Source organism: Pongo pygmaeus, chromosome 15, assembly GCF_028885625.2.
Source record: "Pongo pygmaeus isolate AG05252 chromosome 15, NHGRI_mPonPyg2-v2.0_pri, whole genome shotgun sequence".
Taxonomy (NCBI): Eukaryota; Metazoa; Chordata; class Mammalia; order Primates; family Hominidae; genus Pongo; species Pongo pygmaeus.
Genome location: NC_072388.2, coordinates 63,073,066 through 63,086,281, shown reverse-complemented (window position 1 = coordinate 63,086,281; position 13,216 = coordinate 63,073,066). Strand labels below are relative to the sequence as shown.

At 41.7% G+C, this 13,216-nt stretch overlaps 1 protein-coding gene across 1 annotated transcript in view; it reads left to right on the top strand.

Moving 5' to 3' along the window:
* The window catches only part of ESR2 (estrogen receptor 2), a 62,324-nt gene that overhangs the window by 37,945 nt on the left and 11,163 nt on the right, over positions 1-13,216 (top strand). Inside the window, exons 6-7 of the mRNA XM_054449832.1 lie at positions 501-639; positions 8,115-8,248. Of these exons, the coding sequence (XP_054305807.1) occupies positions 501-639; positions 8,115-8,248 (273 nt within the window). The remainder of the gene's footprint in view (positions 1-500; positions 640-8,114; positions 8,249-13,216) is intronic.

Here is a 13,216-nt window from a genome sequence, read left to right as displayed (position 1 = left end):
ACTGGATAGGAAATTTTATCAATCAGAGAAATCCTTGCAGTTGAGGCCTTGGTTTTCTGTGAGAGCTGGCACTGCTCTCTGCAAGCCTCCAACCCCAACTTCCACCTACCCCATTCCCCCACCCCTTCTGATCCCAGTCAAGGATTGGGTCAGACAGGCAGCTCTTCTGACTGGCAGCCAAGCATCAACCTTCTCAGTAGTGCAGAGGAATTATCAGGACACAGCTAACGAAGATCAGTTCTGAGCCGAGGTCATAGTGCTTGACAGACTCTAAATGAAGTATATTTGTCTCTAGAAGGCGTCCAAGACTGGAAACTAAGTTGCGCAGCTTAACTTCAAAGTTTTCTTCCTTTAATGAGCAGTTAATCACATCTATAAAATATGGATTCTCTAATGGTTTGTGTTTTCTTAGTGTTTTAACACTTGCCATTTTGTCTCTACACACACAGGGAGCTGAGGAGGAGGGGTGGGGGTGTCTCACCGCCTCTTCCTTTCCCCAGGCTTTGTGGAGCTCAGCCTGTTCGACCAAGTGCGGCTCTTGGAGAGCTGTTGGATGGAGGTGTTAATGGTGGGGCTGATGTGGCGCTCAATTGACCACCCCGGCAAGCTTATCTTTGCTCCAGATCTTGTTCTGGACAGGTGAGAAAAAATGCATTGTGTTTCTTCTCTGACTTGTTTGAGTAAGGTGCTTAGTGAGTGGGAACAAAGTCCTGGGTGCTGCAATTAAAATCTCACACTTGCAGGGCAGAGGATGATAGCATCATCAGCTCCTTCACTGGGTCAAGAACCAGAGAAGGAGAGAGTTGGGTCCAAGGATTCAGGGTCCTGTGACTCATTTTTAATCTGTGGTGCAGCAGCATTTACAGGCCAGTGCTTTAATAGGGGACTGTATCCCGTAGGTACGTGGCCACTATGTATATAAGTCGACACAGATTTTTCTGCATTAAAAATTCCATTTTCAGGTTATAATCTTAAGTTGTCCTGCTGTTTTTTGTACCTATAGTGACCAATTATATCTGGAGCTTTCTGGACAGGTGATAAAATTCTTAGAAATCTGCCAAGTTTATTTTCACATGCTTTAATTCTTTTTTTTTTTCGGAGATGGAGTCTCTCTCTGTTGCTCAGGCTGGAGTGCAGAGGTGCAATCTTGGCTCACTGCAACCTCCACCTACCAGATTCAAGTGATCCTCCTGCCTCAGCCACTCAAGTAATTGGGATCACAGGTGCCCACCACCACGCCAGGCTAATTTTTCTATTTTTAGTAGAGAAGTGGTTTCACCATGTTGGCCAGGCTGGTCTTGAACTCCTGACCTCAGGCGATCTGCCCACCTCTGCTTCCCAAAGCGCTGGGATTACAGGCGTCAGCCACTGTGCCCGATCTGCTTTAACGCATTCTAACGCATGTACTTTATAGCATTTTTGGCAATAGTGGTGGAAGGAAGGGTTACTAAAACTACATGAAACTTAACAGAAAATGGGACGTGATACTGTATCTTGGTTGTGTTTGATTTTCTTTTAAAGATGACACAGAAAAGGAAACAATTTTTAATTGACTTAGGTGAACTGTTTATGGAGGGAAAGCTGGACTGTATAAAAACACTCAAGCTTTTTAGCAGGAAAGTAGAACACCCTCTTCGTGTAAATTTGAGCAGTTCGAAATCTTGGAAATTGATTTCCACATCTCTTTTATGGAAAAAGTGCTAGTGTTGAATGTTCAGCCACATCTGATTCTGCATAGCGTGGGAGGATGCCTAGTGTCTACCCCAACTCTTGCATTATAATCCTGTTACCACTTTAGATCATCAGAAGACCCTGTGTTACACAGATGAAGAGTGATGCCCCAAGGTATCAGTCCCCATTCTGCCTTTTGTCATGGTTGACAATGTGATTAAAAGAGCACTGTTCTGCATAATGGTGTTTTGATAGAGAACAGATCCTCTGGGAAGAGCTGGAGGACTGATGTGACTTGAACAGGAGCAAGCCCAGGTGGTAAACCATGGAGGGAGGCTCTGGAAGACCAGAGAAGTGCAGGGCACAAGACCCTTCAGTAACAAAATAGCTAACCTATTGGCTTGTATGTGCTTGGCAGCACCTTATGCATTTAACTTATGTCAACACATTTAATCTTCACAATCTTCCTGCACCCTTTGAGGGAGTAGGATCCATTATTATCTCTATCATTCAGATATTGGAAATGGGAGATTGAGAAACCTGCTTACAGGTAGGATAATAGGTGGTGGAGCTGGACTTGGGGGGTTGCCAAATGGCAAACTAACTCTCTACTTTATTCTACCTGTTGTCATGGGTGGCAATGTTGACAAAGAGCACATTCTGCAGAACAGAGATGTTTTGGTAGAGAACAGCCCTGTTCTACTCATAACACTGCAGAAACCCACTCTCCCCACTGTCATCTCAGGGTACTATGTCGCAAGGCAGGCTGAAAAGCCAAGCACCTAGCCAAGCCATTGCTCTCTTTCATTCATTGTATTCTGCTTGGTGTTTTAACTGGGGCCAAATATACATATGTATAAATACACACATATAATTTTCCTTGAAGTTAGTCCTAGGAACACATTCCATCCCTTGACAAATAATTTGCAGACTTTGGGATTAAATTATTTTGTCTTGATTTCTAAATTGATGCCAAATTTAGTGTTTATTTTTGGTGACTATTTCATTCCTGGTTTTTAGTACGATTAACTCTCCACTCTCCCGTTTCTCTGTATGCGTTCTTTAATTCCTGTAATTGTGTGTATACATTACTATAAGTGGAGATACAAATCCTGGAAAAATATTAGGCCTATCTTTTAGTTAATAGAAGAAAAGTTATTTTTCTTACAAATTATTTCTAATAGACTCACACTGCCTTTATAACTTAAGTGAAAGTATTATGTTTTACAACACAAATCTAGTATATTTGATTGAGTATAGAAGAGGAATTCTTGGGCATTGTAAATGCATTCACATTGAGCAAGCATTTTTTTTTTTGGAATGACTACTGGTGTTTATTTGTTGTTGCAATTTCTAGTAGTTTTTGTTTGTTTGTTTGTTTTTTGTTTTTGAGATGGAGTCTCGCTCTGTCACCCAGGCTGGAATACGATGGCATGATCTCAGCTCACTGCAATCTCTGCCTCCCAAGCTCAAGTGATTCTTGTGCCTCAGCCTCCTGAGTAGCTGGGATTACAGGCATGTGCCACTAAGCCTGGCCAATTTTTGTATTTTTTTTTTTTTTTTTTTTAGTAGAGACGGGGTTTTACCATGTTGGCCAAGCTGATCTCGAGGTCCTGACTTCAAGTGATCCCCCAACCTCAGCCTCCCAAAGTGTTGGGATTACAGATGTGAGCCACCATGCCCAGCCTACAGTCTCTAGTATTTTTAACACATTAACTTTTTGAAGTCTGGAACTTGAAGTATAAGATAGTTCAGTTACTTAGTCTTCTCTCATACAGATGAATATACTTTTATGTAATAGGTATATTTGTAGAGGAGTTGCTCATTCAAAAAGTCAGGAGTCATGCTCCATAAAGGAGTTCTATTACAACTCTTTTTTGCAAAGTGAAGAGATAATCTTCACACCATTTGAAAATAACTGTCTTCTGCTGGATTGTTGTAGCAGAGTTTCTTCAAGTGGTAATATGGCTGAATAAACAGTGAATACAAATAACAGTTGCCCATTTGTAGATACTGAAACTATAATTTCTGTTTCCCTTTATTCTTGTTGAGGTGTCTGCAACAAGAAAACTTGTGTCTACTGAGGATGAGAGGAAAATCTAGTTACTTCAGCTTATTTCTAAGCATTTAGTTTTTCTTTTACTAACCACTAAATTCATCATAAATTCATGTGAAGATCTCCTACAGAAACTGATTGTCTACTTGCTCAAAAAAAATCACATATGCAAAGACATTTTTGTGTCCTTAGTATCAACAGGCAACTGACTAATGTTAAATTATTAGTCAGAGGAAGTTTGTATCTGGGCTTGGATCCCATTGTGGACATTTGCAGAGAGGTCCATGGAATTGTATATGTATAAATGTCTTGAGTTTATATTCACATTAGTTATTTGTATGCTAAATTCCTTCAGGATAGCCACTGAATTTTCAATTCCCAATTTTAATTTACCCTTTGTACATAAGTAATTTCACTTCAGTTATTAAGTACTTTTTATGTTCTAAGCCTTAAACACTCCCTGCCATTGCCATACACACAGAGGTGAAACCATGGGCTGTACCCAGGTGTGTGCTGCGAGCAGCTATATATATATAGATATATATATATATATCTATCTCAGCACTTTGGGATATATATAAAGTGCCTGTAATCCCAGCACTTTGGGAGACTGAGATGGGTGGATCACCTGGGGTCAGGAGTTTGAGACAAGCCTGAGCAACATGATGAAACCCCCTCTTTACTAAAAATACAAAAATTAGCTGGGTGTGGTGGCAGGCGCCTGTAATTCCAGCTGCTTGGGAAGCTGAGGCAGGAGAATTGCTCGAACCCAGGAAATGGAGGTTGCAGTGAGCCGATATCATGTCATTGCCCTCCAGCTGGGGCGACAGAGCAAGACTCCATCTTAGAAAAAAATAAAAATAAAAAGCAATATTCTTATTTTATAAAGAGTGATTATTGGCTGGGCTCGGTTGCTCACGCCTGTAGTCCCAGCACTTTGGGAGGCTGAGGCGAGTGGATCACTTGAGGTCAAGAGTTCAAGACCAGCTTGGCCAACATGGTGAAACCCCTTCTCTACTAAAAATGCAAAAATTAACCAGGCATAGTGGTGTGTGCCTGTAATCCCAGCTAAATGGGAGGCTGAGGCAGGAGAATCACTTGAACCTAGGAGGCGGCGGCTGCAGAGAGCAGAGATCATGCCACTGCACTCCAGTCTGGGCATCGGGGTGAGACCCTGTCTCAAAAAAAAAAAAAAAAAAAGTGCTTATCAAGTAATAAAATTGATATGGTTTGGCTCTGTGTCCCCAGCAAATCTCATCTGAAATTGTAATCTCCACATGTCAAGGGAGGGACCTGGTGGGAGTGATTGGATCATGGGGATGGTTTCCCCCATGCTGTTCTCATGAGAGTGAGTGAGTTCTCAGGGGAGCTGATGCTTTAAAAGTGTTTGGCAGCTCCCGGCTGTCTCGCTCAATCGCTCGCTTTCCTGCCTCCATGTAAGATGTGCCTTGGTTTCCCTTTGCTCTCTGCCATGATTGTAAGTTTCCTGAGGCCTCCCCAGCCATGCAGAACTGTGAGTCAGTTAAACCTTTCTTCTTCGTAGATTACCCAGTCTCAGGTAGTGCTTTATAGCAATGTGAAAATGGACTAATACAAAGATATTCCATGTTATTACTGATTTTATTTAGTAGTTTATGGACAGATAGTGTGCAAAAATAAATTTCCTGAGTAGGTCAGTTTGGTTGATACATTGTTTCAATATTTTAACATTCAAATCATATGCCCTGTTTTTGTTTTTGTTTGTTTGTTTTTTTAGAGACAGGATCTTGCTCTGTGGCCCAGGCTGGAGTGCAGTGGTGCCATCACAGCTCACTGCAACCTCGGGCTCCCGGCCTCAAGTGATCTTTTGCCTCAGCCTCTTGAGGAACTGGGACTATAAGTGTATGCTATCATGCCTGGTTTATTATTATTTTGTAGAGACAAGGTCTCTCTATGTCACCCAGGCTGGTCTGGAACTCTTGGCCTCAAGTGATCCTCCCACTTTGGCCTCCCCAAAGCACGGGGATTACAGACATGAGCCACTGTACCCAGGCAGTCCTGTCTTTAATTCAACTCTTTTAACCCTGTCCTAATTTCTTACTCATAATTCAGTTTCAATCTAAAATTATAAAATAAATAAAATAGATGTCATTAATTTACTTTAGAGTTTTTCCTAACTTTGTTCTGTATAACTCATCTGAAAGACCTTTTTATTGGGCTGTCATTTACGATGTCTTATACTTTATTGCCCCTTCATTTCTCATTTATTTTGTAGAAATGTATTTGGTTTCTGCAGACTGTGAAGTGAATAAAAACATTCTAACTTTGCCACCCCTTGAATGAAATGGTTGACTGTCACACCTGCTTAAAAAGAAAGCAGTCAGACCTAGTTCTTTAGACTTTGTTTAGAAATTAACCTTTTCCATGTGGTATGTATGGTCTGATTACTGTGAGTGACAGCCTTTATCAGGGTTTAAAATACCTCAGTATGCAAACCCTCCCCCCATTTTTGAAACATAAATTTGCAGTGAAAATGGCATATATTTTAATGAGAAGACGATACCAATTTCAATATTTAGGAACTAAGGCACAGGTACTTCTGGAAAATAGGATTGATTTCAGGTGGGTCCCCTTACCATACCACCTGGGGAGGGGGGTGTGTGTGTGTGTGTATGTGTTGTGCATGTGTGTATAATCCCACATCAGCACAGAAGAATAAAGAGATAATCAAACTATCAATGCAGGAGTTGGTGGATTTTTTTTTTTTTTTTTTTTTTTTGCCCCATAGAGATATTTTCAAACTAGCTTTCCTTAGTATCAAATGTCCCCAAGTCCAACAGTTACAATTTCCAGTAATTAATTGCCCGCAGGCAGGGTGATTCAGGTGTTTTTTGTGTTACCTCTGTGCAGGGCTTGTGTTATCCTTACTGGATGCCTGCATCAGGTTGCCTGGTAGAGGCTAGAGCTGGGGAGGTGGAAAGATGAGGCTTCCTGTAGATTTGGAACTCTTTGCCCAGTGCTCTGGATTCTCTAAGACGGCCTTTTCCTATGAGTGACTTCCAGGGGGCACTAGTGTTTTGTCACTTAACCTGTGTACTTACAGAAAATTGCAGGTATTTACAGAATTTACAATTTAGTAAATTTAGTAACTTAGTAATGCTCATATGCCAAAGTGAGCAATTTGCATGCTTGTAGCTCTGTGTGAGCGAGTCTGGGTGAGGGAGAGTGAATGCTTCGGAATGCAGGATCCTGGTGGGTGCCATGTACAGCAGCTAATGGGAAAGACTTCTGCAGGATTGGTGTATCCAGTGGTGTCAGAGGCTCTTCCCTGAAATACTGCCATCACTGGAAATGCCCTGAGTTCGGGGAAGGAGGAGGGGAGCAGCCAGCTCTTTGAAGACCTCAAGGGCCCTTCAGGGGCTGCTAGAGACTAAAAATGGAACTCGCATAAACCCATTGCCCCTTCTGTGTGCTGCAGGCTTTCGGGAGCAAACGGTGGTTTTGTGACAAAATCATCTAACTGCTTGTCAAGGACTTCCAATAACCCTGTGACTGATAAATAATAGAGTGTTTTGGGGGAGCAGTGAGCTGGAATAATGTGTGTCTGGCTGGAGTGAATAGAAGCTGGTATTTTCCAGATAAAGTTCAAGTAATTTACTTCCAAAGTATATTTAAACATTTATTTCTACAAGGAGTGCTCCAAAGAATTTTGATTAGATGGCTTAAAGTTTAAAGATAACCCTTGCTTGAAGATAATCCTTGGCAAGTCAAAAATTTTTCCCCACCTCCATGTATACCTTCTTTTCCTGATTCTAATCCATCTTCTCTAATTGTGATTTCTTTCTCATATTCAGCTTTTTCGAATTACAGGTAAATGTCTTAGTTGCTACACAAGTTTCTAAGTGACCACCAGGAAGTGAGAGTTAAGCCCTAGATATGGAGTTTTATTCTTGGGATATTTGCTTCTGTGACACACGGTCTTCCTCATTAATACTTCCCAATGGGAACATGAAGTGTCTCATTTTGAAATACGTGTCATATCTGGGGCTGGTTGACTGACATGGTTTTGATTGAAAACAATCAATAGGAGTGGTATTGTTGTAAGAAAACATTTGGTGAAAATGTAGAAGGAAAATATTCCAGTGTACATTTTTGCCTAAATAATATTTATTCATATATTTACTTCAGGGATTTATAGGAAATGGCCTATCTTCTTTCTATGAAGACAATTCTAGTAATTTCATATTGCTGGGTGTGGTCTCATTAACACCCTGTTGTAGTTAAAATGATATTATCAGATGAACATGTTACAAGATGAAACTTGAGATTAAAAATAAAACATTCCTTATTGTTTTTTTGATGGTTTCCTGAAGCTATGTTCCTTAAATTTCCAAACGAACTTTTGTAGGGATGAGGGGAAATGCGTAGAAGGAATTCTGGAAATCTTTGACATGCTCCTGGCAACTACTTCAAGGTTTCGAGAGTTAAAACTCCAACACAAAGAGTATCTCTGTGTCAAGGCCATGATCCTGCTCAATTCCAGTAAGTAATCACACAGCTGGGCCATGTTTTATCGGGGAGAGATGCTGTTTCTACAACTAGCGTGATATTAAGAAGAATGTTGAACTTCTATTTTATTTGAAAAGGGTAAAATGGTTTCCTTTTGGACTTCGTTTTTATTTTGATAGCGATTTAAACTGTAGGTAACTTTTGGTAACTTGGACATAAATTACTCATTAAGTGAATGACTGGCAATCAGTTTAAAAGTAGCTCAAGCCACTTGCTGGAAAAGAAAAAAAAAGAACTTTAAGTTGTTTATCTTTTAAACTTTTTTCAGTGCTCACACAGACACTTTACGTGGTTGGCATGCATTTATACTTACGTCTGGAGTCCTACTTTTTTACAGATTCATTCATTCAGTAAAGATACAATCCTACTCTCAAACAGCTCATAGTTTAGGCAGGGAGAGAGAGAAAACAAATCATTAAAAATAATGATTTCTGTGCTATGATAAAGTCTACACAAAATACTACGGGAAAATAGGAGGAGAGATGCTGGAGTTGTTGCAGAAGGGAATGATTGAACGAATCTTCCGGAAAGAGCAGAGGGAAGTAGGTATGACTTTAAAATGCAGTGCTGAAGATTAGAAACTGCTGCCCCGGCTTTGGGTAGCTTAGAAGAGGTTCAGGCAGGGGAGTGTCATGCACAGATATGCAATACAGAAAGGTCACTCTGGCTTCCATGTGGAGGACTAGAAAGGGCAGAGACTGAAGCCGGGGGCCCATTAGAGGCAATGAGAGCCTGAACTGACATTATGGTGTGAGGTCAGGGAGCAAGGGACTTGACTTGAGGGAAAAGTGGGAGGTAGAGGAGGGAAATAAGGTGTCTAGGATATGCAGATGATTTCGTTTTGTTGGTTTTTTCTTATATAAATACTATCTGCTTATTGCAAATAAACACTCGAATGAGAAAAACATACAAGGAAGAAAATAAAATCATCAGGAATACCTGCCCTCAAAATAACCACCATAACTTTGGTGACCATTCCTTTCTTTTTTTTTTTTTTTTGAGACAGGATCTTGCTCTGCTGCCCAGGCTGGAGGGCAGTGGCATGATCATAGCTCACTGTAACCTTGAACTGAGTTCACCTCAGTTCTAGGTGGAAGCTCATCCTCCCACTTCGGCCTCACAAGTAGCTTGGAATACAGGTGCATACCACCAGACCTGGTTAATTAAAACTTTTGTGTGTGTGTGTGTGTGGAGACGGAATCTTGCTGTGTTGCCAGAGGTGGCCTTGAAGTCCTGGCCTCAAGCAGTCCTCCCACCTCAGCCTCCCAAAGTTCTGGAATTTACAAGCATGAGCCACTGTGCGCAGTCTGTATCTTGTTTTTTCACTTTTCTTTTTGAGACAGGGTGTCACTCTGTTGCCCAGGCTGGAATGCAGTGGCACGATCATGGCTTACTGCAGTTCTGACCTCCTGGGCTCAAGTGATTCTCCCACCTCAGCCACCTGAGTAGCTGGGACCACAAGCACCTGCCACCACACCCGACTAATTTTTGTATTTTTTGTAGAGGTGAGGTCTCCCTATGTTGGCCAAGCTGGTCTCAAACTCCTGTATTTTTTTTTTTTTCTTTTCAAAATGCTGTGAAACCATTCTGGGTCAACTAGGAGAGCTCTAATACAATCTTTGAAATGAGGGCATTATACTAAATTGTTCAACCATTTCTCTGTTATTGAATATCCAGTTCCTCTTCCTTTTTAACCATTATAAACATTACTGCAATAAATAGAGATGTGTTATTTTGTACGAATTTCTAAGTTTCTGGATGGTTGTCACACTGGTCAGTTCACGATCTACCTGGCGTCTAAGCCAGCCGCTCTAGCAGATATTGATGGCTTTGCTTAGCCGTTTACTCTTGTCAGGCCTTTAGGTTATTGATTTTTTTTTCTTCCTCAAACACTGTGTATATCCAGGTTTTAATGTTCACCTGAAGACTTACAGATATCTCTATTTGGACAACACATTGGGCTTTATTTATCCAATCTTAGAGTTCGATGCTTGAAACAACAGGGATATATCAGATCATATTATACTATGGTCTTTTAAATCAGCCAAAGTAGCTGTTCCTGAAGCCAAGATTCAATGCGAAATTCACTGTGGTCACATGTTTCCAGCTGCCTTTTGATCTGGGGTCAGCTGACCTTCATACATGTCTTCTCTCGCAGACTCTTGGATATTGGCACTAGTTTTTTTTTTTTTTTTGAGACAGCGTCTCGCTCTGTTGCCCAGGCTGGAGTGTTAAGGACAGTTACTTTTGCAGAATATAACAAAAATGAATTATGAGAAAAATTGCAAAATACAAGTCCTAGTTTATAATATTATTAGTTATCACATTCAACTGATTTAAAATTACTCTGTCGATTGCTAAAAAAGTTTCTAAATGCTTACACTCAATTTCTACCCATCTCTTTGTAAATGGGCAACAGACCATACATTAGCTCTGGAGAGAGCATAGGATACTGTCCAGGAGTTGCTTGGGTCTAGGGTGGAGGGTGGGGTTAGCCCCTGAAGAACTGGGTGAGGGAGAATGAAGAAGGAATCTGAAGGTCATGTGAAGGTACAGAGACGTGGAAGACAACCTTTGAGCATTTCCTAGTTGAGTCTCAATCTGGCCTTACCTGCCTAACAGGTCGTTTCCCCTGCACCCAACACACCCTTCCCTGTTTATTGTTACCATTCATCTTTTACAGAATAACATGAGGGCCCAGCTTATACTGATGATTATGTTGATGTGCATATAAAGAAAGTCCAGCCAGGTGTTTTTTTTTTTTTTTTTCAGCCAGGCTAGAGTGGAGTGCAGTGGTGCAATCTTGGCTCACTGAAACCTCTGCCTCCCAGGTTCAAGCAACTCTCCTGCCTCAGAGTCCCAAGTAGCTGGGATTACAGGTGCACACCAGTAGAGATGATATATTAGTCTGTTCTCACACTACTATGAAGGAATACCTGAGACGGGGTAATTTATAAAGGAAAGAGGTTTAATTGACTCACAGTTTAGTATGGCTGGGGAGGCCTCAGGAGACTTACAATAATGGCGGAAAGTGAAGAGGAAGCAAGATACCTTCTTCACAAGGTGCCAGGAAGGAGAAGTCCCAAGCAAAGGCAGAAGAGCCCCTTATATAACCATCAGATCTTGTGAGAGCTCACTCACTGTCAGGAGAACAGCATGGGGGAAACTGCCCCCGTGATTCCATTACCTCCACCTGGTCTGTCCCTTGACACATGGGGATTATGGAGATTACAATTCAAGATGAGATTTGGGTGGGGACACAAAGTCTAACCATGTCAGACAGGGTTTCACCATGTTGTCCAGACTGGTCTTGAACTCCTGGCCTCGAGTGATCCACCCACCTTGGCCTCCCAAAGTGCTGGGATTACAGGTGTGAGCCACCACCTCTGGCCCACCAGCCAGGATATTTGAAATTGATCATGGAATAAAATAAACTCTTTCTGACCTTTTCCAAACCACCTGCCAATATTACCTCACATAGGTGCTGCCATTTCTGTCAAAGGGAGGATCTGCTTGAAGAGTACCTTCCCATGTTGGTCATGGAGGATCATCAAATGCCAGATGATGGGGCTTCTCTCACTTTGAGAAATAATTTAGATCTCTTTTCTGTGCAGGAAAGCGCTTCTCGGAAAGCAGTGTTTGCTTGTTGTTACAACACTTTGCAGTATAAAGCCTTCTGTTTGGCAAGGCTCCTTATAGGCATTTTAGCCTCCCAGACATCATATTGTGTTGTTGTCAAAGCTAGACGCAGCATCTGTGCAAATGGGAAAGACGAAGGCTACAGCATTCCCCTGCAGCATGACAGAACTGTCACACTGAGAGAATTACAGAAGGCGAGGGAGACATGTGATGTAATTACCACTTGTGGCGGTAAATGAGTAAAATTTGTTTACTGTAAATCCAAGTTTAAGAAATCTTTTTTTTTTTTTTTTTTTTTTTGACAGAGTCTTGCCCTGTTGCCCAGGCTGGAGTGCAATGGTGTGATCTCGGCTCACTGCAACCTCTACCTCCTGGCTTAAAACCATTCTCCTGCCTCAGCCTCCTGAGTAGCTGGGGTTACAGGCACCCACCACCATGCCTGGCTAATTTTTGTATTTTTAGTAGAGATGGGGTTTCACCATGTTGGCCAGGCTGGTCTCGAACTCCTGACCTCGTGATCCACTTCCCTCGGCCTCCCAAAGTGCTGGGCCCTCGCCTGGCCAGAAATCTTCTTTTAAGGAAGTTCCTTTCTTGGTAGTCATAACAATTGTCAAAATAAATTGATCCTGTTCAGCATTGCTATGGAGAAAATAGGACAATTTTCACTGCTAGGATAAGTGAGTCTTTTCTATTCTAGGTTTTAAGGGTTTGTAAGTACAGGCTTTTTTCTTATGGATTATTTGTGGTATTTAAATTTAAAAGAAAAATAGGGATGGAATCTGCCTCCCTGTCTTAAAATGTAAAACCCTGACAGAATATATAAAACAGATATTGGACATTGGACAACAGTGATCCCCAGGAGGAGTGACACAAACAAGGAGAGCCCTTTGATTGTCCAGTTAACTGCCTGGAGCCAGTTTCCAGGTTGCAAAGCAGGGATGGGTGTATTAGGTTTCTCCAGAGAAACAGAACCAATAGGATGGATAGGTAGGTAGGCAGATAAATGAGAGGGGATTTATTATGAAAACTGACTTGAACAATTATGAAGGCTGAGAAGTCCCATGATATGCATCTGCATGCTAGTGAACCAGGGAAGCCAGTAGCACGGCTCAGTGTAAATGGAAAGACCTGAGAACTAGGGAGCTGGTGGTGTAACCCTCAGTTTGAGATTGAAGGCCTGAGAAACTGGGAGGCCACTGGTGTGAGTCCCAGAGTCTGGAGGCTGGAGAACCTGGAGTTCTGATGTCCAAGGGTAGGAGAAAATGGGTGTTCCAGCTCCGAGAGAGAGAATTGTCTTCCTCT